This window comes from Epinephelus fuscoguttatus, linkage group LG10, assembly GCF_011397635.1.
Source record: "Epinephelus fuscoguttatus linkage group LG10, E.fuscoguttatus.final_Chr_v1".
NCBI classification, from domain to species: Eukaryota; Metazoa; Chordata; class Actinopteri; order Perciformes; family Serranidae; genus Epinephelus; species Epinephelus fuscoguttatus.
Window position 1 is genome coordinate 29,316,967 of NC_064761.1, and position 21,170 is coordinate 29,338,136.

Genomic DNA, 21,170 nt, shown 5'->3' on the forward strand with positions numbered 1-21,170 from the left:
CCTGTGAAGGTGTGCCACGAGAACAGAGGGAGAGAAGGCTGGGACTCCACAGCCAGCTCAAATCCCACATTCTGGGCACATTCCTGAACATCCAACACAGCATACAGTAATGCAGAAGAGTAGCCGGCATACTTCTCGTATACTAAAGCTAATGTATGCATGTCTTTCTCTGAAAGAAAAAAAACGGCAAATATGCTCCCATTTATCCAGGAAACTGTGCCAAGAAAGTTAGTCACACAGCCTTGCATCACCTCTGAGACGTGAGAGTGTGTGTATGTACATGTGTAAGACAGGAGAGCAGGAGAGGGCAAAGAAAACGATCTGTCGTCTGGCAAAAGAAAGTTGAACCTGGCTCAGCTTTTGCCACAACTCAATGCAACACACGGCACTGGCCAATTAAATACATGCAAATGCTCATTTCTGGTAGATTAGTTTATGATGTGAGCGGGGTATTTCTACTGTTCGCCTCTCAGTCGTCCAGATGGAGCCTAAAAATGATTGCTTCTGTGATAACTTTACAGCGCTGTAAAATCCTGTCTAGGAGCATTACAAACCGCTGTGCAGTGCTCTGATAAGTCTTCAGCCTCATGGATCTGTTACCCAAACCAGCCTTCCCCAACCATATTTCATCATCTCACCTGTACCTGACGCAATACAGTGCCTTGAATTTTTTAACCACAGTAATTCAGAGTAAGATTTGAGGGGACCCACAAGCTCAGGCCGTATAAATCACTGTAAAGACTCTTAAACACCCACCTGTGGTATTGGGTCTGGAGGAATTGAAACTCCTCCTTGATGCGGTCCAAAGTTTCTGGGTAGGTAAGTTTCAGTGACTGGGGCGTCCCCGATGCTGCCGCAGCTGCTGCTGCTGCGGCTGCCACCACTGAAGCGGAGGATCCTGGGGGTGGCTGCAGAGGTGCCTGAGAAGATAAGAAAACAGACGACTTAGGGGTTTTGATTATGACAGACTTAGTAGCACAGATTTATTACAGTTGACATCTGATTTCAAAATTGCGTCAACATCTCAGAGCTGATGGCCGAGCAATTTCTGTCTAATTGCGTCTGTAATCGACATTACTAAACAACCACAGGAAGCAAAGATCTACATGACCACCATATCCGCACACACCACCAGACACTGTCATCGCAGAGCCAGAGGTGAATGGTTCACCAAGACTTGGGTGGGAGGGTGGAGAGGTACAACAGCTTCTTAGCCAAATGAGCACACTTTGTTTAATTGTAAGTCTGAGTAGAAAGAAGAAATAAAAGAAATAAGAGCAGTGGGAGGGAGAGAAGTGGGGTGAAAAAAGGGACTCCATCATGGCTGAAGACCCCTCCCAACCCCTGTGCTTAGTCTCCCATCTCTGCAGGGTTCAGAAGCAATTAGGAGACTACAACCATAGGGGTAATGCTGCAGGACAGGCAGACAAAAGGGGGCTGAGAGCTGGACTATGAGGGTGGTGGGGGCTGTCCGTCTGTCAGTCGATTTGGCTCTCTGTCAAAATAACAGAGTGCAGAGGCCAACAGAGCCCGGGACAGCCGGTTCACAAGCTTCACAACGGTCAAGTACAACGGCGAGGTTAAGTGATAGTCACATACTGTAATTTACAGGAGAGCACAGACTACTTTTAATATGGCTCTGTTAGTTTATTAGATAGAGGCCAAAGTGTTGTCGTTGACTCAAAGACTTTTTAGTCTTTTTGCGGGAGGACATCGTTAGAGTCATTGCCAAGTAGGATTGCTAGATCTGATAAAAATCCCCAAATAGCAGAGCAGATTTTATATAAAGGGTACAAAGAATAAGCCTGTAATGTTGTTGAATTTCTGGTGTTTTTTACAATACAGATAGAGTTGAATTTTTACAGATTTGTAATATTTACCAATAAAGTACGAAACACAACATCCAGATCTCTCCTCAGTCATTAGTCCAAGGTCCACACAGTTTAATACATTCAGCATCATACTTGCGTTTGGCCACGTCGTCAAGCTAGCTTGCTGTCCCTGTCAAGTAGCTGTCTGTTAGTCACTCACTCTACAGCAGAAAACCGCACTTCAGAATAAAAGCTCTGTGCTGGAAATTGACTGTACTTAAAAATGATGTGTTTTTTTTTTTTTTTTACAACCTTGACACGTTTATGAGTCACCTGCGGTCCATTCAGAATGGATCCGTGACCCACCAGTTGGGAACCACTGCTCTAGGAGGGTAGTGGAACTTGGTAGTCATGTAGTCTGACTCACTGGGGATTTATTATAATGCAGTCATCATCCACGTGTAATTTTGAATAAATATAAGTCAAGAAATATAGCTTTGTATTTTTTGACATTTCCCCTTACAGGTATGTACAGTAAAACATTTGTCATACAGAGCCTGTTTGTAAATTATGACAAACTAAGGCTGACCAGATTGGATAGTTACAATCTGATTCCAAAAAAAGTTGGGAAACAGTGTTAAATAAAACAGAACAGAATAAAAACAAATGCAATAATTTGCAAATCTTACCTTTTCAAATTAGTGATCAAATTGATACATTTGGGTTTTGTTTTTTTTCTGTAAATATACACTCATTCTGAATATGATGACACTGATTGTTGAAGCTTTGAAAGTGAAATTCTTTCTCTAGATTCACAAACAGCCCCTCTAAAATTCAAAAGATTTAAAGCCTGTGTGGAAGAATGGGCCAAAATCCTACTCAAACATTTTGAGAGATTAGTTTCTCTGTACAGGAAGTAGCTTAAAGTTTCACTGTAAACAAAGGCTTCTTTAAGTATAAAATAAATTTCACTTAGTGTGTTCAGTAGGGGTGGAAATCACCAGTATGATACAATATTATGACGACATTTAACGATATTATTGTGATATTAAATATGTTGCAATATGCTGAGTATTACGATAAAATAAATTAGGATATATTGCAAATTATTACCCTTTTTTAACTGTAAATGATGTCCCCAAAGGAAAACTTTTTCAACATCTGTTTTATCTAAGCTCTGTTTTCAGTCTGTTCATCTCACTTCCGCCATTTTTTTGCTGCAACAATTTGTATGTAGTGTACTGAAAAAGCAATTGATCATATTATGCTAGTAGGCTACCTAAAGTTTAAATTGTATTTGTAATATCAATAGTTTATTTGATTAAAAAAAAAAAATCAATAGACGATATTGCCACACAAAAAATATTAAGATACTATAGTGTATTGATTTTACCTCCATCCCTAGTGTTGAGCACTTTTTTCTGTGTCATTCCACTTTAATACACATAATTGTTTATGAATGAAAATGTTACAATTTCTTTATCAGTGTAGTTTTATTGAGTTATGCCTATATTTCTTTTAAATTTCATGTGAATCGCTGCATTGGAAAATGTGTGATGAAAACAATTTTTGACAATTATTAATTAATTTCCCCACGTAGTTCTGTGACTTTTCCTTTGCTTACCACGTCTCTTCTCTTTAATGTTTATTTTACGTTTCACTTCCACTTAAGGGGTTTGCTTTAAGTTACGCCATGCCCGTGAGTACATCACACTGAAACCTCCCGGGGGAATACCAGGAAAAAAAAAACCTGCCTACTTTTCCAGCTCAATAAAATAGCCTACAGGCTGAGCTCATTGACAGTAGGCATACACGCTAGCAGAACGACAGCACTAATGATTCATTTGTATTTTTTAAAGAAAACAACACACATCTTGATGTCCTACACATCAGCGATGTCTGTCATGCATTAATGATGTTTAATTAACCACTTAATCACAACATCACTCAACTCCAATGCCAAAGAGAATGCCAGAGGGAGCGTATAAAAGATGTTCAAAGATGTTGATGTGATGAGAGCAGAGCAGAACGTGCCAGCACAGCACCTACAGTACGTGTATGTATGCGTGTAAGGAAACATGAATGTCCACATGCGCACAGATAGCGTGAGACGTACCGAGGGGGGAGACAGAGACAAAAATAAAAACGTGGGAGGTGTTTCAGCAGGTGAAACATTATCTGAGAAGAGGAATCTAAGGACAGAGGATGAAGGGGGGAGAGTGAAGAGTGAAGAGAGAGTGATCTGAGTTGAATACACTGGAGAGGTTGAAAGAAAAAGATAAGATGGATGGAAAGATAATGTGGGTGAGACTAGCAAGTGAGAACATCGGAAATATACAGAGAAGAGCAGGAGAAGGCCAAGAGTGTGTTTTGAAAGAAGATGAAAATAAGAGAGGAGGAAAAAGAGAGAAGGAGCGAAAGGAAAGGAACAAAAAAAAAGAAGATAGGAGAGGGGCTGTGGCCTCATTGTTCCTCTTTCTAACAAGCTGCTCTCAATCTGTCGGCCAGATCCCCCTCCTAGAGCACAGACAGCCACACACACACACACACACACACACACACACACTCCTTTTCCTTTATACACACAAACCCACTCTACACACTCACCCTCACAAAGACACACACACACATTTTGTCAGTGTTGCTCACACATACACACTCCCCTTTCCTCACACAAAAACCCATGATTAAACACACACACAGCCTCCCCTCCTCTTTCACACAACACACACACAGAGCAATTACTCTTCACAGGGAGAAAAAAAGAGCACCAAGGCCGTTTTATAAGAGGATGGAAGGAGGATGGAAGAAAGAGGCGACTATCCTTTTTCTCTCTCCTTTTTATCACTCCCTTCTTCTTTTCAGTATTTTTCGTGCTTTTCTTTTTGAACACTGCCATGTCTCCAGAGGACAGGTGAGAGGAGGGAGAGCATCTTCCTCACGCATGGATAAAGCAAGAGAGAGCTGGACTTCTTCAAGAGAGAGAAAAAAAAGATGATTTTTTTTTTCTAGGTAGAGGAAACCACCATCTCTCTGCTGGCTCAGCCACTCAGGACCTTACACACAACTCCAGACTGCTGGTTAGGTTTGTTGTTATGATGATTCACACCAGACTAGACTGGACGCACAAGACAGATGCTGTCTTGGAAACACAGGCAAAGCATCGATCCCATTCTGGCATACATAACCCTCTTTCCTACGCCTTGCATTTCCTATGAACCGCTGCTATTAGTCTGTCTCAACTCCTGATGAGGCAAACAGCTGAGCAGGCTTTAAAGTGAGAGGTCGGGTTGTCAAGCTGACCCGGTGACCTCCGGGAATGGATCTAGGCTGGGAGCCTCACCTGATAATCCTACACTCAGTTATTCCCTCCCTCTCGGCCACGTCCCAGCTCGAGAGCAAACAAGAGACACGCCATCTGCCCTTGAACAAAGCTTACATAGACTGAAAATCACTGTTACACAATTACAGACTGGATCTTCCTGTGGCTCTTGCCATCGCAGAGTCGGTTTCTGTAACGCTGGGGAGGGATTGCTAGAGGTGGGGTAGCATAAGGAATGAAAGCTTGTCTCTGATATGATTAGAGATCATCTGATTACTCATCTGTTTAGAAAAGTCAGTGGGGAGGTGTTTACAGGCCCCCAAACAGCCCGGCGCTGTCACGCTGTGATCTGTTCTGTTCCAGAAAGCCAGCTGAGAAAGCTATAGGCTAAAGTTAGGGGGTTTAAGGCCACCTATTGCACAAGCTGAATGAGAACAGCCCAGAAATGACCCGGTCACATCAGATGTATGGGCACGCACACACACGTTCACACTAATCTCTCTCAGCCCTGGAAGGCCTAAGTCAATTGCAATGATTAAATGAGGACCTGATGATGAGGGGATGAGAGAGCGGGCGCGTGAACGAGTCATCTATGGGAATAGAAATGATTTAAATTACACCTCACATCCCGTTAGTGGGATACGATAGGAAACAATCCAATAAGGATGTTTTAAACATGCTAACTGGGTGAGAAACCGCTGAACACAGCACTGTGCTAGCAACAGATCAGGTTATATGCTCTGCACACACATCATATCCAAGGTGACGTGCAACAAGCCCCACGAATGCAAAGAGACACAAATGCACAAACAAATGTATGCACCTGAAAAAACAGTGTAGAAAAATAGCATCCGTGCACACACTCAATTCTGATGTGAAGGGACCATTAACATCGTGGCATTCCCTGAATGAAATCATTCCTGTTTTCATTTGAGTAACCACTAATTACACCGCAAGCAACAAACCACTATGACCTCACATCCTTGCTCTACCCCCCACCCACAAAAACACATGTGCACACGCACACACACACACACACAGACGAGACTACACACCCACACAAGCCAACTACAAACACTAAGTGGATGTGTGCACGATGCAGTTCTCCACAACTATTTACAAGCACACATGCACTTTATTGTATTCACACATGACTGTAGCTGCTACGTCAAATATCAACGGGAATCCGCAAGACGTGTCTCAATCCTCACAAGCCGCAGTGACCCACAGTGATACATAAATTTGCTAATGGAGCTGAAATGGGGCCATCAGTGTTATTATGTGGTTGTGTGACCATAAGAATATTAGGTTCACTTAAAAGAACACTCCTCTGTGTCTTCTTGGTACGTCTGCAGAGGATGAGGAGAGAAATGGATTCCTCTTGGATGACCTCTTACATCCTCCTTGTTTTGCAATTTTCACCACTGAAAATGCGTTTCTCACATGTAGCATCAAAGAAAAGGATTCTTCCAAGTACTTGTCGACACAAAGCTCCCACTACGCTGTTATGAGCGGTTGCCATGTTCTTGTTTCTTGTCTGCCATACTGTGTTTGTTACAAATCCTGAACACAGATTGTGTCCAGCTTTGGTCAGAGAATCTCGCTCATGCCAAGAAAGTTTAAATTCAATGTAAAAATTTTGTCTGTTAACACAAAAACAGGACGAGAGCAGACAAGCTAGCAGCTCTGTGAGACTGTACTTCGGCACAGAGCTGCTTTAAGATAAATCTGAGCAAGTATAACCTTAACTATGTTTATAAGGGATTCACGGTATGAGGAAATATGCGATATCCAATACTGTTGTCTTGCAATAAACAGATATTAAAGTGTACTCAGTTCTTGACTCCGACCTGTACAGTACCTGTCCTTGTGCCACATCGTCTCTCCTGTATCTTAATCTCCTGCAGTTCTTCAACCTTGCAACAAAGGCTCTGTCTGATTGGCCAGGGAGTTGACAGCTTGGCTGTATCAGACAAAACAGTTCCTACAGACAAAGTGTAATTTAATACTTTGTCACTATGTTCAAAGTATCACAGTCTTTCACGATGTGTTTATCACGCGAGTTGACACTGTGATGACAATAAAACCATGATATATTATGCAGCCCTGGTGATCATCATCTCATTTAGTGTGATGTCATGCTAACATTTGCTAATTAGCTCGAGACACAAAGTACAGCCTGGGCTGATGGGAATGTCTTGCATGTATTTGGTCATAAACAAAAACGTTGAGATTCAGATTTTGACCTGATGATGGTACTAGATGAAAAGTCAGGAGGTCACAGAAATTACTTCAAATAGTTTTGAGAGGAACGTGAAAATCTGCAACAAATGTGGCAATCCAGCAAATAGCTGTCAAGACATTTTAAAAGATGTTTACTTCATGGTGGCACTAGAGAAGTCAGGAGATCACCAAAGCAAGCAGGATTCATTGGCTGGGAAGGGAACTAGGTTTGAGTCATATCTATTTTTTCGAACCTTCCATACCTTTTAACATTTCACTTGGGTATACGGTATATGACAGTATTTGTATAAAAAAAATCAATATAAAAGCTGAGCATCACTGTAGCATGTATGTTGTTGCCAAGCCTAAAATGCTGTGTTTCTAATATGCAATTATCCTACTTCAAACTCAGCAAAACTTGTCTAATACTTACAACCCGATGACACTAGATGCCATCGCAGATACCGACACATCAGTGGGCTGAATAGACATGATGTGTCCCCACCACTCCACTCACAATCTCTCAATACAGCATCTCCGTATCAGTTTAAAAGAAAGTGGAGCACCTTCAGGTTTTCTAAATACTTTGGCCACGCCATTATACCCTATGGCTGTGGCTCAGGAGGTAGAGAGGGTAGTTCACTAATCGGAAGATCGGCAGTTCGATCCAGGGCTCCTCCATTCCGCATGTCAAAGTATCCTTGAGCAAGATACTGAACCCCAAGTTGCCATTTAAAACTGCCAAAGCCTACTGGAAATATTTTGCAGTTTAAGTGAAAACACCGAAAAGCACGAAAAGCTAGTGGATCAGCGATGTCATAAGGATTTATCCTCTGGGCACCATGAATGTCTTTCACTGTATTTCATCATAGCTCAGCCAATAGTTGTTGAAGTATTTCAGTCTGGAGCTGGACCGACTCGCTGCCATCCCTACAGCCATGCCGCTAGCACGGCTAAAAAAAAAAAATCCCACACCAAATGTTTGGATTACAGTTTCTTATTTGTTTAATCGGAGCGCCGTCTCTGTCTGTCTGTCTCCTTCAGCTGGGAAGATGCTGTGCTGCTGCCTCCCTTCATATAGCTCGGCCCATTAGTCAGGCCACTAATTACACTGCTTACCCACAGAGTCGATCATCAGAGTAAACACCCACCAAGCTCTCTCTCTTTCCCTCTCTCATCTGACTACCACCAAGGACGTAGTGACAGTAGGTCTAACCCAGAATAGCATTTCTGAATGTGTATCTGTGTGTATCCACCCACACACGCCTAAAAACACACCTCCCCATCTCAGAGGGCCATGAAACATGTCAATACGCTGTCCTCTCTCAGAAAGCGTTTGATGTGAAAGCTTCTTATATCAAATTATTCAAACACAACTGTCAACATTCAGCGGTGATTTGCATTGTTAAAGCGGCTTGCGGTGGAGAAGAAAAGAGACAGGTTCATTGCCCCCACCTCCATCCCCCCCACCCTCCATCAAGTGGCTATCTGCTTGGCTCTGTGCTGGAGAAACGCGCTGGTAATCTCTCAATGATTCCTGCACTTAGAGGGGAGGGGCTGCCAGGCACCTGTTTCATTAGCCCCACACATCTTTCTTTCTCAGTTTTCTCTCCCCAACCCCCTCCGCATCCTCATTCCTCTCTCCTTCCTCCCGCAAGCCTCGTTATTCAAATTTCCCTGCTGTCAGCCCACATTAGCGAAGCGCCACAGTTTGCCTGTCAGCTGGCTTAATTGCTGGAGGTGCCTTCTTTTATTAGGTAACCCCCTCAGCTCGTTTGTTCCTTCCACCGAGACGCACCTCCACAACAGCTTGTGTAAACCTGAGATCCCTTCAGCCTCTTCTCCTTCGTTTTCTCCTGCCTTTTCTTCCTCTCTCCCTCTGCCTCCCTCTCTCTCCATCTAATCGGTGGCTGAGCAAAGCAGGCGAGCTCCTGATCGATAGCCACACTCTCACCACTGGACAACAGTGGTGATAAAGAGCTAAAAGCATGCTAGGACTGGGGGAGTGGAGGCTTGCTTTATGCTAGCTCTGAGGACAGAGAGGAGAAAGGCCTCATCTCAGCCACGCATTCAAAGTACTCTCCCCACAACAGTCTGTGCCTCCCCTAACCATATCTATACTCACTGACTAGATAATAATTTGGAAAGACGACCTCCTTGAATGGGTTGAGATGATAGGAGATACAGAGATGAAGATTCAGGCCATAGTGATACTTCGGAGTATTTAATTGAAAACACATTTTTCACAGAGATCAGAGAGTGGATCTTTACATCACGCGTGCTGGCATTCACATATGGATCTTTAAATAGACTTCATATGATGATCTGAGGCACTGCTCCAGGCCCTGTTTTGTGATGCACTTTGGCTGTTGTTGTGGCGCAGCAGTGTGAGAACAGTGACAGTACACCAAGGTGCTCATGGTGTGATGTAAAGTCACCAAGTACCGCTTGTGCTTGAACAAAAAGTTAGGAGGCATTGCTGTAAGTGATGTCAAAAATACTGATATATCAATACATATCCATTTTGAATATTTGAAACAATGTCAATACTCATTTTCCACAGTATTGATACACCAGTACGAGCTGCAGTCTCACTTTCTGTTGTTGTTAATGTTTACTACAGTCATTCTGCTATTCTCTGCCATTAGCCAAAAAAATAAAAAAGTCCTCAAGTTATAACTTTGCTTTATCAATCTTTTCATGAAAAATTTAAATTTTCTAGGTGGGGTATCGAAGTGAGAAATTCCCGTATCATGACACACTAACTGACCCTTTGCTAAGTCCTGCCCCTCAAACACAGGCTGGCCAATCGCAGCGTAGCAACAGTTAGCTCCGTCAAAGGTCCAACAACTACGTGGCTGTGCTCCATAGACTCTCTTTCAGATTTTTCATTTTGCGAATTTCGAGCTAAACGTTGTGCGTAGGGCACTTGTAATAATGATGCTAGTTATCTAGAGAGGTTGGAAGGAGATGTGTGTTTCCTTCCTGTTCCAAAATCAAACCCTGAAAACTGTAGGCTATAGTTAGCTAGCTAGCTCCTGAAGGTATAGCCTTACTGAACGTATACACATGCTGCTTTTGCTTTTTAAATGGCTATAACACTGAATAAAGACTGACCCTGCTGTACAGGAACCAGTGAAGGGAAATGGGGAAAGTTTGCCGATATTGAACCAGCTGTGTGTCATCGCAGTGTGTGCAAATGAACAGTGTTTGGCTTCCCCAGGAGCTCCTCGCCCATCTACCGGAAGAGGTCCGGGCACTGGCTTTTTTGTTTTTCCATAAATGTAAAAATATTTCTTCAGAGGGTGCACTTTGGTACAGTGTGAGTTCCATGCTTACTCGGACAGCTCGATGAACCGTCACAAAGTGGCGGGGCTTAGCGAAAGGTGAATTGTTATGGCACCACAACATTTAAGTTGTAATACGGCACTGATACACAGGTTTGATTTTGGTGATACTAACCCTAACATAACTAAGAAAAGGTAGCAAGTTCTGGAGTCTTAAGGTGTACCAACAGGTAGGGATGCATGATATTGGATTTTTTGCTGATATGCCAGTATGTAACAACTTACTTGACCAATAACCGATACCCAAATTTAGAAAAAGCATGTTGGTCGATTCTTTTTTTTAAGATATTTTTTGGGCATTTTTAAGCCTTTAATTGATAGGACAGACAAGTGTGAAAGGGGGAGAGAGAGAGGGAGTGACATGCAGCAAAGGGCCACAGGCTGGATTCGAACCTGGGCTGCTGCGGCAACAGCCTTGTACATGGGGCACCTGCTCTACCACCAAGCCACCGACGCCCCATGTTGGTCGATTCTGATAGTTCATTTTAAAGCCAGACACCGACGACATGCCAATATCCAGAAATCCCTATAATAAAGACAATGACAAGAAACATCTCTGACTTTGGAATTGCCTCAGTTTGTACAGTCTGTGGAGACTGTGCCTCATAAAATGAGCTTTTCAAGTGGGTCCACTGGGACAGGCAAGAGCACCAGTCATAAACAAATCCAATTTAACTGCATTATCTAATTCAACTTATTCGGGGGAAAATTACACGGCCAGCACACCCAAGCTGTCTGCAGAGTGTACCAACAACTACAGCACCGCTCTCATGAATGTTTACAGTAGACAGTTTGGGTAGCAACCAAATCAGTGGTTTACACAATATGGCAAAGGTGATGACGCATTAGTAACCTGTTTGATCAGTCTTTGCCTTAATAGATCATGAAACGCTTTTGATGGGCTAAATTACAAAACTTAACCAAGGTTCACCCACAGGTGTGGCCTCTTAACAGTCCCCACCCCCAGCCCAGGACATTGTTTAGTACAAACGGTCGGTAGGGAACTGTTTGTAATGTTATGACTGATCTCAGAGTGACCTTGGAGAGATTTGGATGTCTTTGATAACTCTGTGATAATCAGCTCCCACAGATCAGGTCTATTTTGGCAACAGGAAGATTTTTATAACTTTCCTTCACACGAGCACACACATGGACACGGGACACCTTTTTAAGTATTAATGAGGCGAACCAAACTTGCTAATGCCACCATTTTGTCTTGCTCAATGCATTTAGTTAATGGCTAAGTTACGTTATGTCAAGTGGGTCAGACATGTTTATGTTAACATGGTTAGTGTTAATACAGGCCAGTAAAACAAAGCGGTAGTTGCTGATTTGAATACAATTTTATATTCTGCTCTGATGTTTTGCTTTCTTCTTCTTATCCATTTCTGTCTGTGTCTACAGTTTGGCCTTGTATGTTTCTGTCACTGTGGCAGCTCTGAAAGAACATTAAGGATTGAAGACAGCCAGCCATGCCTGCCATGTCCTTTACACTTCTCAACTAGTCTACTGTTTTTGGAAACATCCCAAAATCATCTGGGCACATAGAAGGGCCCGAGGCATTTTCAAGAATGTTTCTATGGTGTGTTTATGTAACGGTGGACACCCCCAGCTTCATTAGATCTGTGCACATGATGAGATATTTAGTTTCAGTTTAGGTATGTACTTAATTTGGTCGATACACAAGCATTTTAACATCCATGCTACCTGGTAGATACCATCCACAAAGTCTGTTGTTCAGGATCTGGAAATGAATGTAGCACGTTCTTAATCATCATTTGATAATATACATTTGATAATATGGGTTACATGTTTGTATAATATATGGGTCACATCCTTCACAGCAGACTAGTATCCAGTGATGACAGGTTACTGCCAGCGCAGCATTTCAGAGATTTAACAGTTTGCCAGGTTGAGTGGCCCTTCGCTCCGAGGTGCAAACAAGAGCTACCGATGGCCGGAGACTTTCTGAGGACGAGTGTCTCACACGGTGCTGTTGGGATCTGCGAAAGCCTTGAAACGAAACAGGGCCACTGGCCTAAACATTCCACCCAGACCCGCCGCAGTCTGCTCCTCTCACCCTGGGACGCCTGCCCATACATTAAGATGTGGTTTGGAGCTCTCACAGGAACACAGTGAGGAGAGGCTGGATGAGAGGGATTGGGTTTACAGTGCAAACCACAGACCCACAGTCTGCCTCCTGCCCTGCCTTCCTGCAGTCAGCTATACTACATACACAGCTGCTGGTGTGTGTGTGATGTTTGTGCATGTGCTGTGTTTGGATAGAGGGGGACTCACAAGATCCCTTTATCACTCAGAGGAAGTACAGGCTGAAATAATAAAAGTTACAACGCTTGATGCAATGTAAGCCTCGTGCAAACACAGGAAAGCTGCAAAAAATTAAAACAATGTGTCGTTTTAGGGGTCTTCACCTGCACAAATGAATTTGTGGGAAGAATCCATTAAAGTGGCATGAAGTTATACTCCACAGTGGGCTTAATCTGGTTTCAATGCATGGGACATGAATGTCAAAACACTGTCAGGGGTGGGGTGCAGGGTGGCATGGCTGAGGGATGGAGATGAGGGTTAGGCAAATGAGCAGGTCTTAATTGATACTTCACACAGCTGGAGGACCAGTGTTTATGTATTTCAGCCTGCTCAAAAGCTCTCCACCTAACTCGACTAAAACAAATTAAAGCCATGCAGCATGATTTTCGCTCCTAACCTCTCGGAGATCCATCTCAAAAACACAGACAGCACGCCAATTTCTGTCTCATTTTTACAGCCACGTTACCAGCCCTCACAGAGGGACTTTTGGCAACGGCGTTTAGCTTCTTGCTTCTAGGTTTCAGTCTGTCAAATCAGGAAATCAGAGGGTATGAATCAGCCTGATTGAGAAGGAATAAAAAGCTGATTTTCTTTTTTAAACAATGAGTGGCACTTGAGAAGGGCAGACCATTGAGTGAAGGTGTCAACAAGCCAAGCTGACTCACTCCCCCCCCCCTCCTCACAGCCCTGTGAGGAAGGGACAAACAAACACACACTTCATCATCTGGGTCAACTCTACAATAGTATGGGAATAGCAGGAGGCTATGGTGAACTGGTAGTGGTGGAGGTGGTGGTGGCCACCAAGGACATTAGATTCACACACAAAGACACTCAGCAAAGTTGGACGTTGGGGTGACAACAATCTAGCCGACCTTCATGAGGAAAACATCACACAGGGTGTTAATATAAAGCAAAACAAGATGATATGTTGCATGTAGCAGCCTATGGAGGAGCACAATTCCCCCACAAAGGAGTCCCCGGAAATACACAGCAAGGATGACAAAGACAAACAATTTCAGGGTTGCACTTTCTTACACAGGCTCAATACGGCTTCAAAAACTGCCTGGTGTTTGATATAAACACATAAATTCAAAGGAGGCTCCGGATGTGAGACAATAACCTCGTTAGACGGTTACATAGTAGCGTAGCCTACTTACCGGTGGTCGGTTTTGAGGAAACATTGTAGCCGCCGACTTGTGTGTGTGCCTCCGTGTGCGTTTATTTTTTGTCCTTCTTCTTTCTCCCTTTCGGGGCGGAAAGCTTCGTCGAGAAATACGAGCAGCCGATGTACTATTGTTGGTCTCAGAGAGGCATTTGGCCCGGTTTCAAAGGTAATGGCAGAGCTAGTCTCGGCTCGCTCATTCCTTGCTTCAAGACTCCTTTGTTCTGGGTTATATCTCCAACCGCACACCGCACCGCACTCGACGTGTAGTGAGGACGGGCAGAGGAAGAGGAGAAACACCCGGTCCGATTCCGAGAGGGGAAGCTCCTCAACTTCGCGCTTTGCAAGCAATTACAATATCGCAATTGGTTTCCCCTCTCCGATATATCTTCGGCGTCTGTGGCGTGAAAAAAAAAAGGCCAGGAGGAAAGGGGGGGAAATGTGGTTTGCTTGTGGCTTCGGAGACGGACACACCACCGGCACATTCAATGCAGCCGCAGCCTCTTTTGTCTCGCTCGTTGGCCTGCACTCTTTTCACACAACACTCCCAGTCCCTCACTCCTCTCACTCCCCCCTTCTCTGATCCTCAATGGGACATAACATATGAGTAGCCTTCTTTAAGGAGGGGGGGGGGGGGGGGCTAAAGACACTGCTGTCCCTCATACATTACCAGAATTAATAAAATAATGAAATCTGCAAATTAAAGTTATAAATTGCATCGCATCGTGCACAATTCTTCAAATAGCCTGGTGATATCTGCACCTTCCTCTTCTTTGCATTGCATTGCATTGTCATTACATCCTCATATATATGCGTGCAATCTATGAACACAATTATAACATTTAATTTTCTATAAAAAAGTGCAGTATTTTCCCCACAAAGACGAGCTTCACAGGAATTGTTCAGTGATTGAATGAAATCTCCACGTGGGGCTCGGCCTCGGCACGGTAAACACTGGTAAAACGAGCCAATGAGTGTCAGGAACACCCACGTGGGGCGTGCTGACCGGTTGCTGATTGGGTGGTAAAGGTAGCACAATGCTCCGCACGTCAATCAAGCAGGCTACAACCGCTCTGTAAGGTTAACCCTTTCCTGGGTACAGGGGGAGTGATTGAGAATGCGAGGAGTTGTGTGGTGGCTGTATCAAGATTCAGTGGTTTGCTTTTTTTTTTTTCTTTCCTCTTCCCACAAACCATCAATGCATTGAAAGATCGTACATTTCCACCCCCCTTCTCCCCCTATCATTCCCCAATTCGTCCTTGTTGATGTGGAAATAAATGGACTTTCCTCTAACTTCTGTATCATCCTGCTCATTTCTGGATGTCAAGAATTAATCATGGCCACAGGGAGCTGACCAAACATGACCAAATACATCTAAATCAGAGGCAGAGGAGGGAAGAGAGAAGCAACGGAAATACAATGGTTATAATGCTGCAACACTTGCATGGGCATATATTGAATATACGCATTGTTGTTACCTGGAAAAAAAGGGAGAATTATTCTGGAGGAAGAAGGGAGAAATGGTGGAAAAAATTGGTATTCTGGTGGCACGACCCCTTTGGCGGGGCTCATAATTAGAGAGAGAGATATTGAAAAAGCAATTTCTGACAGTGGAAATCACAACCTGCCAGAGGTGGAGTTGGAAAATATAGATGGGTGTGTGTTTGTGTGAGAGTATATATGTGTGTGTGTGTGTGTGTGTGTGTGTGTGTGGTGTGTGTGAAAGAGACAGAGAGAGGAAACGCAGAGGGGGAGGGAGGGAGGGTGGGAAGAAGGGAGGGAGGGAGGAGGAAGAGAATAAAGGATGAAGGACAGCAGGGGGGGTGCTGAGAAAGACGAGCCAGTAGGAGGGTTAGAGATTGAACGAGAGGGAGAGTGCACACGGGTGATGAAAAAAAAGTGTGTGTGTGTGTGTGTGTGTGTGTGTGTGTGTGTGTGCAGACAAGTGAGGGAATGAAAAAGAGAGAAGGGTGAGGGGAGCAAGTGGGGAGAGTGGAGAGAGAAGGGGGAGAAAGAGAGGAAGAGAGAGAGAGAAAGAAAGATTTTATTGCCATTTTTTCCCATGAATTTTAATGCACAGTGCTGGTCTCCCTCCCGGATTCTGGGATCACATTTATTAGAAAAAAAAAAAAAAGTCATGAGGAATGCAGTGCTTTGCAGTCTGCTGCTGCACGAGGAGATGTTTCATGTTGCTGTGTGTGTGTGTGTGTGTGTGTGTGTGTGTGTGTGTGTGTGTGCTTGCTGGGCTGGGCTGGGCTGGGCTGGGCAGGGCAGCGGGGTGGGGGTTGGGCTGAGGGTGAGGGGGGTGCACAGGATGTATGAGGCTGTGTTACGTCGTGCTGGGGGTAGGCATAATAATATAGATGATAGAAAATGATAAGTGAAGGACACATATTATTGCTATTGGCAGGTCAGATGAAGGAGTGTGCTGCTAGGTGAATGTGTGTGTGTGTGTGTGTGTGTGTGTGTGTGTGTGTGTGTGTTTGTGTGTGTTGGCTGAGCTCCAGTGATTAAATACACCAAGTCCACAGTGCCCTTCTCTCCTCCACAGAGGCTCAGAGCAACGGGACATCAAAGTGGCCCCACAATGGGACAGGACACAATGGTGGTAGTGCTACAGGAGCTTTTGGTTTTGGCTCAGCGGTGTGAGGTTGTCAGGAGAGAGCTCTGTAAAACACATGTATGCTGAGTGCAACTGAACACATGCTCACCTTACACACACACCTGTCTCAAAGAGCAAAACTGTGGAAAGTGCCCGAGGGAGCAGCAAGCATCCCTTTATTATCACAACTTAAGGCGTGGAAATGAAACAGCAGTGGAAGCCAAACCACCGGTTATCCATACAGCGGGCAAATTATCACCAAGCAGCAAAACATCAGGAGGGAGTGGTTTTTCAATGAGGTGATGAAAACAAGTTTACTTCCCACGAAACCTCAGAGACGACTTCATTCCTCTGTGGTTGCCAGCAGCAATATCAGAGTCACACTGTGACTATGATATTAAGACTAAATGACGCCCTAATAACACCGGACAATGGCAAGTGGACAGACATCCGGTCATGATGATCAACTATCATGTCTGTTCTTTTGTTCATTGGCAGGCGGCATGATGAGAGCAGTTATTACAATGTTTTATTTGGATCAATACGCTTCACTTGTCTGGTGCGCTCTCCTTAGACACTGGCAGCTGCTGGATTGTATATAAAAATCCTATCTGTAAACTTTGAGATACAGAGACACAAAAATCAAAAAGAAATATTACTGCTAACAACAGAAGGATGGACTTCTGTTGCTTCTTTTTTGTTCATCCTTTGGTTTTTCTAAATACTTGTGATAAAAAGGCCAAATCTAAACAACACTTCAGTATATTGATTTATGGAATATGTTCAGTGACATCAATGGTAAACATCAGGTTCAAAGAGCGAGCCTTCGTTCCAGACCTACAATTTTTTAACAATCATACCAGTAGGAAACCATCGTAGACACAGCAGGGACACCACTTTCTCCAACAGCAGTATAGGCTCCACAGACCTCAGTGTATCAGCGCTACAAAAATGCTGTATTGTGAGGGCTGCGGTCTTTGTTATTCTCGTCACATGCAGTAGGTTGTGAACGTACGTTTATTCATCTTTTCTCAAAAAGTTTTGAGAAGTGAAGAAAGTCACTAACTAATCTTTAAATAGTCATAATCACCTTACTTAAAAAATACATTTCATTTCAAAACTAGGCCCTGGAATAATAATAAATGGCGTCTATCCATTGAAGTTAGTTAAAGGAATACTTCACCCCTAGAATGATGATTTGTATATCAGTTATTCACCCTGTGTTACATTGAATTCATTAGGAAAACATCTGTCTCGCGTGCATCCACAGTAAACAGAGAATCCAAAAACAAAACAAAAATTCTTGATGAATTGAAGTAAATGGGGGCCATGTTATACAACAGCAAAACTATATCAAAACCCAAGTTTACAAACTCTCACACAACCTGTGCAGTATAATCCAAGTCTTATTTATTCAGTCGAATGCTCAGTACTTCCCAAACACATGCATTTTTGCTTAAACCAACACTTCTGAATAAACAAGCATACATGAGAAGCACACCCAGGCAAGTGCGTGCATTTAAACTCTGCTATTCCCTTCACTGCATACATGACAGGAAGCGACAGGACCGGGCGAGTAACAGCAGGACTCCTGGCCAGTGAACGACCTGGAAGGTAGACTGCATCAACAGTGTTCAAATGCTTGCCCAGTTGTGCTACTTGTATACACATTTTAAATATTAAGGTTCAACCTGATCTCACTCTGAAGTTGTTGAAATCCGGCACTTGGGCAGTCACTTCCAGCATCAGACACCAATGAAAAAAGCTGTCCTTTAATGTCGCCATGATATATTTTCAGGGGGAAATGCGGCTGGACAAGAACGAAAGTTAAGGTGGCAAAAGTCCGACTGGAGAGGTGGTGTATGGGTCCAACAAACTCCGACATTCACCTGGGAGAGCGGCGTTCATGTTCCGTACGATTATAAAGCCAATCCCTGTTCTTTTTTTCCTAAACCTAACGTCGTGCTTTTGTTGCCTAAACCCAACCGTGTGTGTTTGTTGAAGGAAAAAAATGTCAACTACCGGTTTTATACCAACATAGTGCTTTTATTTTGAAAGAGACAGTCCCTAAACAGTAAATTTCCTGTGAAAATGGAAGTGTATTTTGAAAGAACACAATGCACGTAACAGGCAGAACTTAACACATCATCCAAGAACATCAACAACCAACGCACCGAGGGAAACATTCACATCGTATCTGGACATTGAAGGTCCATAACCAAACGTCGATATGTGACGAGGTTGGAGTGAGAATGTGTTGTAAGATTTTCCCTTAAATGCATGTGTTCAGTAAGTGCTGAGGATACGACTGTATAAATGAGACTTAGATTATGCCGCATGAGTTGTGTGAGAGTTTGTAAAGTTATGTTTTGATATAGTTTTGCTGTTGTTAAACGCGGCCCCCATTCATTCAAATCATCATGAATTTTCTCTGTTTTTGGATTCGTCATTCACCGAAGAGGCGTGTGAGAAGCACAAAGTTTTCTTCAAAGATTCAGTAAAACACAGAGTGAGTAATTCATCTACAAATTATCATTTTAGGGGAGAAGTCTTCCTTTAAAGAGTGGATTTTTCCTTTAGTTCAACTTCGGCTCAACAGCAGACAGAGCTCCTTTAAAAAAAAAAAAAAAAAAGCCATCCCATGGGAGAGGGGATGATACTGGAGGAAGGTACTTTGGTTCAGGTCATAAACTTTGGGTTCTGTGGTATCCCTATTTGCTCCTCGCCCTTCCCGGCCCCACCTCCTCTCTTCAATTTCTCCAGTGCCTCTGGGATGGGGTTGAGAATGGCTCCTGCCCAGCGTGGGCTTGAGTGACAGGAAGACAAGGCCACAGTGTTGTCATGGTGGTGCACCCCCACACCCTCCTTCACCCCTCACCACCACCTCATTTTGCCCCCACCCCTTCTCTGTCCCTCATCAGACAAGCTGGGTGTCAGCGCAGAGACGGCACTGTGATTTATTGGTCTCTACTCCTCTGGGACCCCCCCCACCCCCCAACACACACACACACACACACACACACACACACAGCCACACACACAATCTCAACCCCTCCCTCCTCTTCACCCTCCATTTTTCCCATCCCCCCCCCTCTGCCCCCAACACACACACCCCTCCATCCATCCCCTCCCCTTCTGTCCTCTTCTGCTGCACGGCCCCCGGGGGAAAGAAGGGGTAATGACCCACATCAGCAGCAGCTATGCTCACATGCACACGCACACACGTAGTCACACACACACACACACACACACACACACACACACACACACACACACACACACACACACACACACACATCTTGTCTCTCCTCCTTGCAGGCAGATACAAATAAATACCCCCTGTGACACACATACGTACACGTATGCACACATAAAACAGACGCTGACACATTTACACCCACGGGCATCTGTATGTGGGAACTCAGGAATTTCAGTGCCGTAATGCTGTTGCTCAAAAGTCTCCTTCAGCGAGGAGATCGATACTGAAGCATCTACTTCTGTGGTATTTGCTTAGTAGTTATTTCTATTTGTAAATAGGACACAGTTTTCATCATAACACATTGTAACCTCGGGAAGGAGGAATGCACACCTCTCCTTTTCACTGGGGTTTTTTCTTTATCAAAAAGAACAATGGGATGATTTGTGACTCCCCACAGTGAAGTGGAATAAGATCTCCTTTTGACTTTCCAAAAATCTCTGAATGCATCAGCTTGCACAATTTGGCCATGAAACTCAAAATTGCACTGCATGCTCACAGTGGTAATGACGAAGCAAGAGGACTTTTAGAAAATAGTTTCCTCATTGCTGCAGGAAGATAACTTCATGTGTGTCGCTAGGATTCCCAGACAAGGTCAGTGCGATGGTTCATATTCTCACACACTGCAGGTGAGAAAAGAGCATCTTTTTCAGAGGCTGATTTTGAATTCAGGCGGTCGATCCGTACTGAGGGGAGAGTGAAGAGGTTAAATCTGAGCATTGACTTGCAAATGCTACTGACAGCACTCTCTGCGCGTGCTGTCACTCATCTCGCACAGCCGAGTGATACTCTCCTGCAGAAAGTATGCAGTTACTGCCACAGGTTTCCACTTTACATGAGTGCTGGCAAGCTGGAGAGTGAAGGTCAGGTGTTAATTTGTGTGTTAAAATAGGAAAGAGAATACATAAATTAATTCTGCATGCAAAGGAGGACGAGGGAAGTAGCAGAGAGGAAAATGAACTGCTGGATGATGGAGAGTTCACTTCGAAATGTCGAAATGAGATAAGATCAGGGGCGGAGCCAGGCATTGTAAACATCTGGGGCTCTAGCTCAAACTTGGTGGGGGGGACGATGACTCATTCTCACTCCTGCCACCAAAAAGATGTAGGAAAAAAAAAC

General features: G+C 43.9%; 1 protein-coding gene across 3 annotated transcripts in view; it reads right to left on the reverse strand.

The window, feature by feature from the left end:
* Positions 1 to 14,768, reverse strand: part of tle2a (TLE family member 2, transcriptional corepressor a) — a 58,760-nt gene extending 43,992 nt beyond the window's left edge. For all 3 annotated transcript variants that reach the window (XM_049588709.1, XM_049588711.1, XM_049588710.1), the window contains exons 1-2: positions 14,189 to 14,768; positions 757 to 920 (exon numbers count right to left, since the gene is read on the reverse strand). In XM_049588709.1, the coding sequence (XP_049444666.1) occupies positions 757 to 920; positions 14,189 to 14,212 (188 nt within the window). In that variant the 5' untranslated portion in view covers positions 14,213 to 14,768. The remainder of the gene's footprint in view (positions 1 to 756; positions 921 to 14,188) is intronic.
* Positions 14,769 to 21,170: the final 6,402 nt, after the last annotated feature.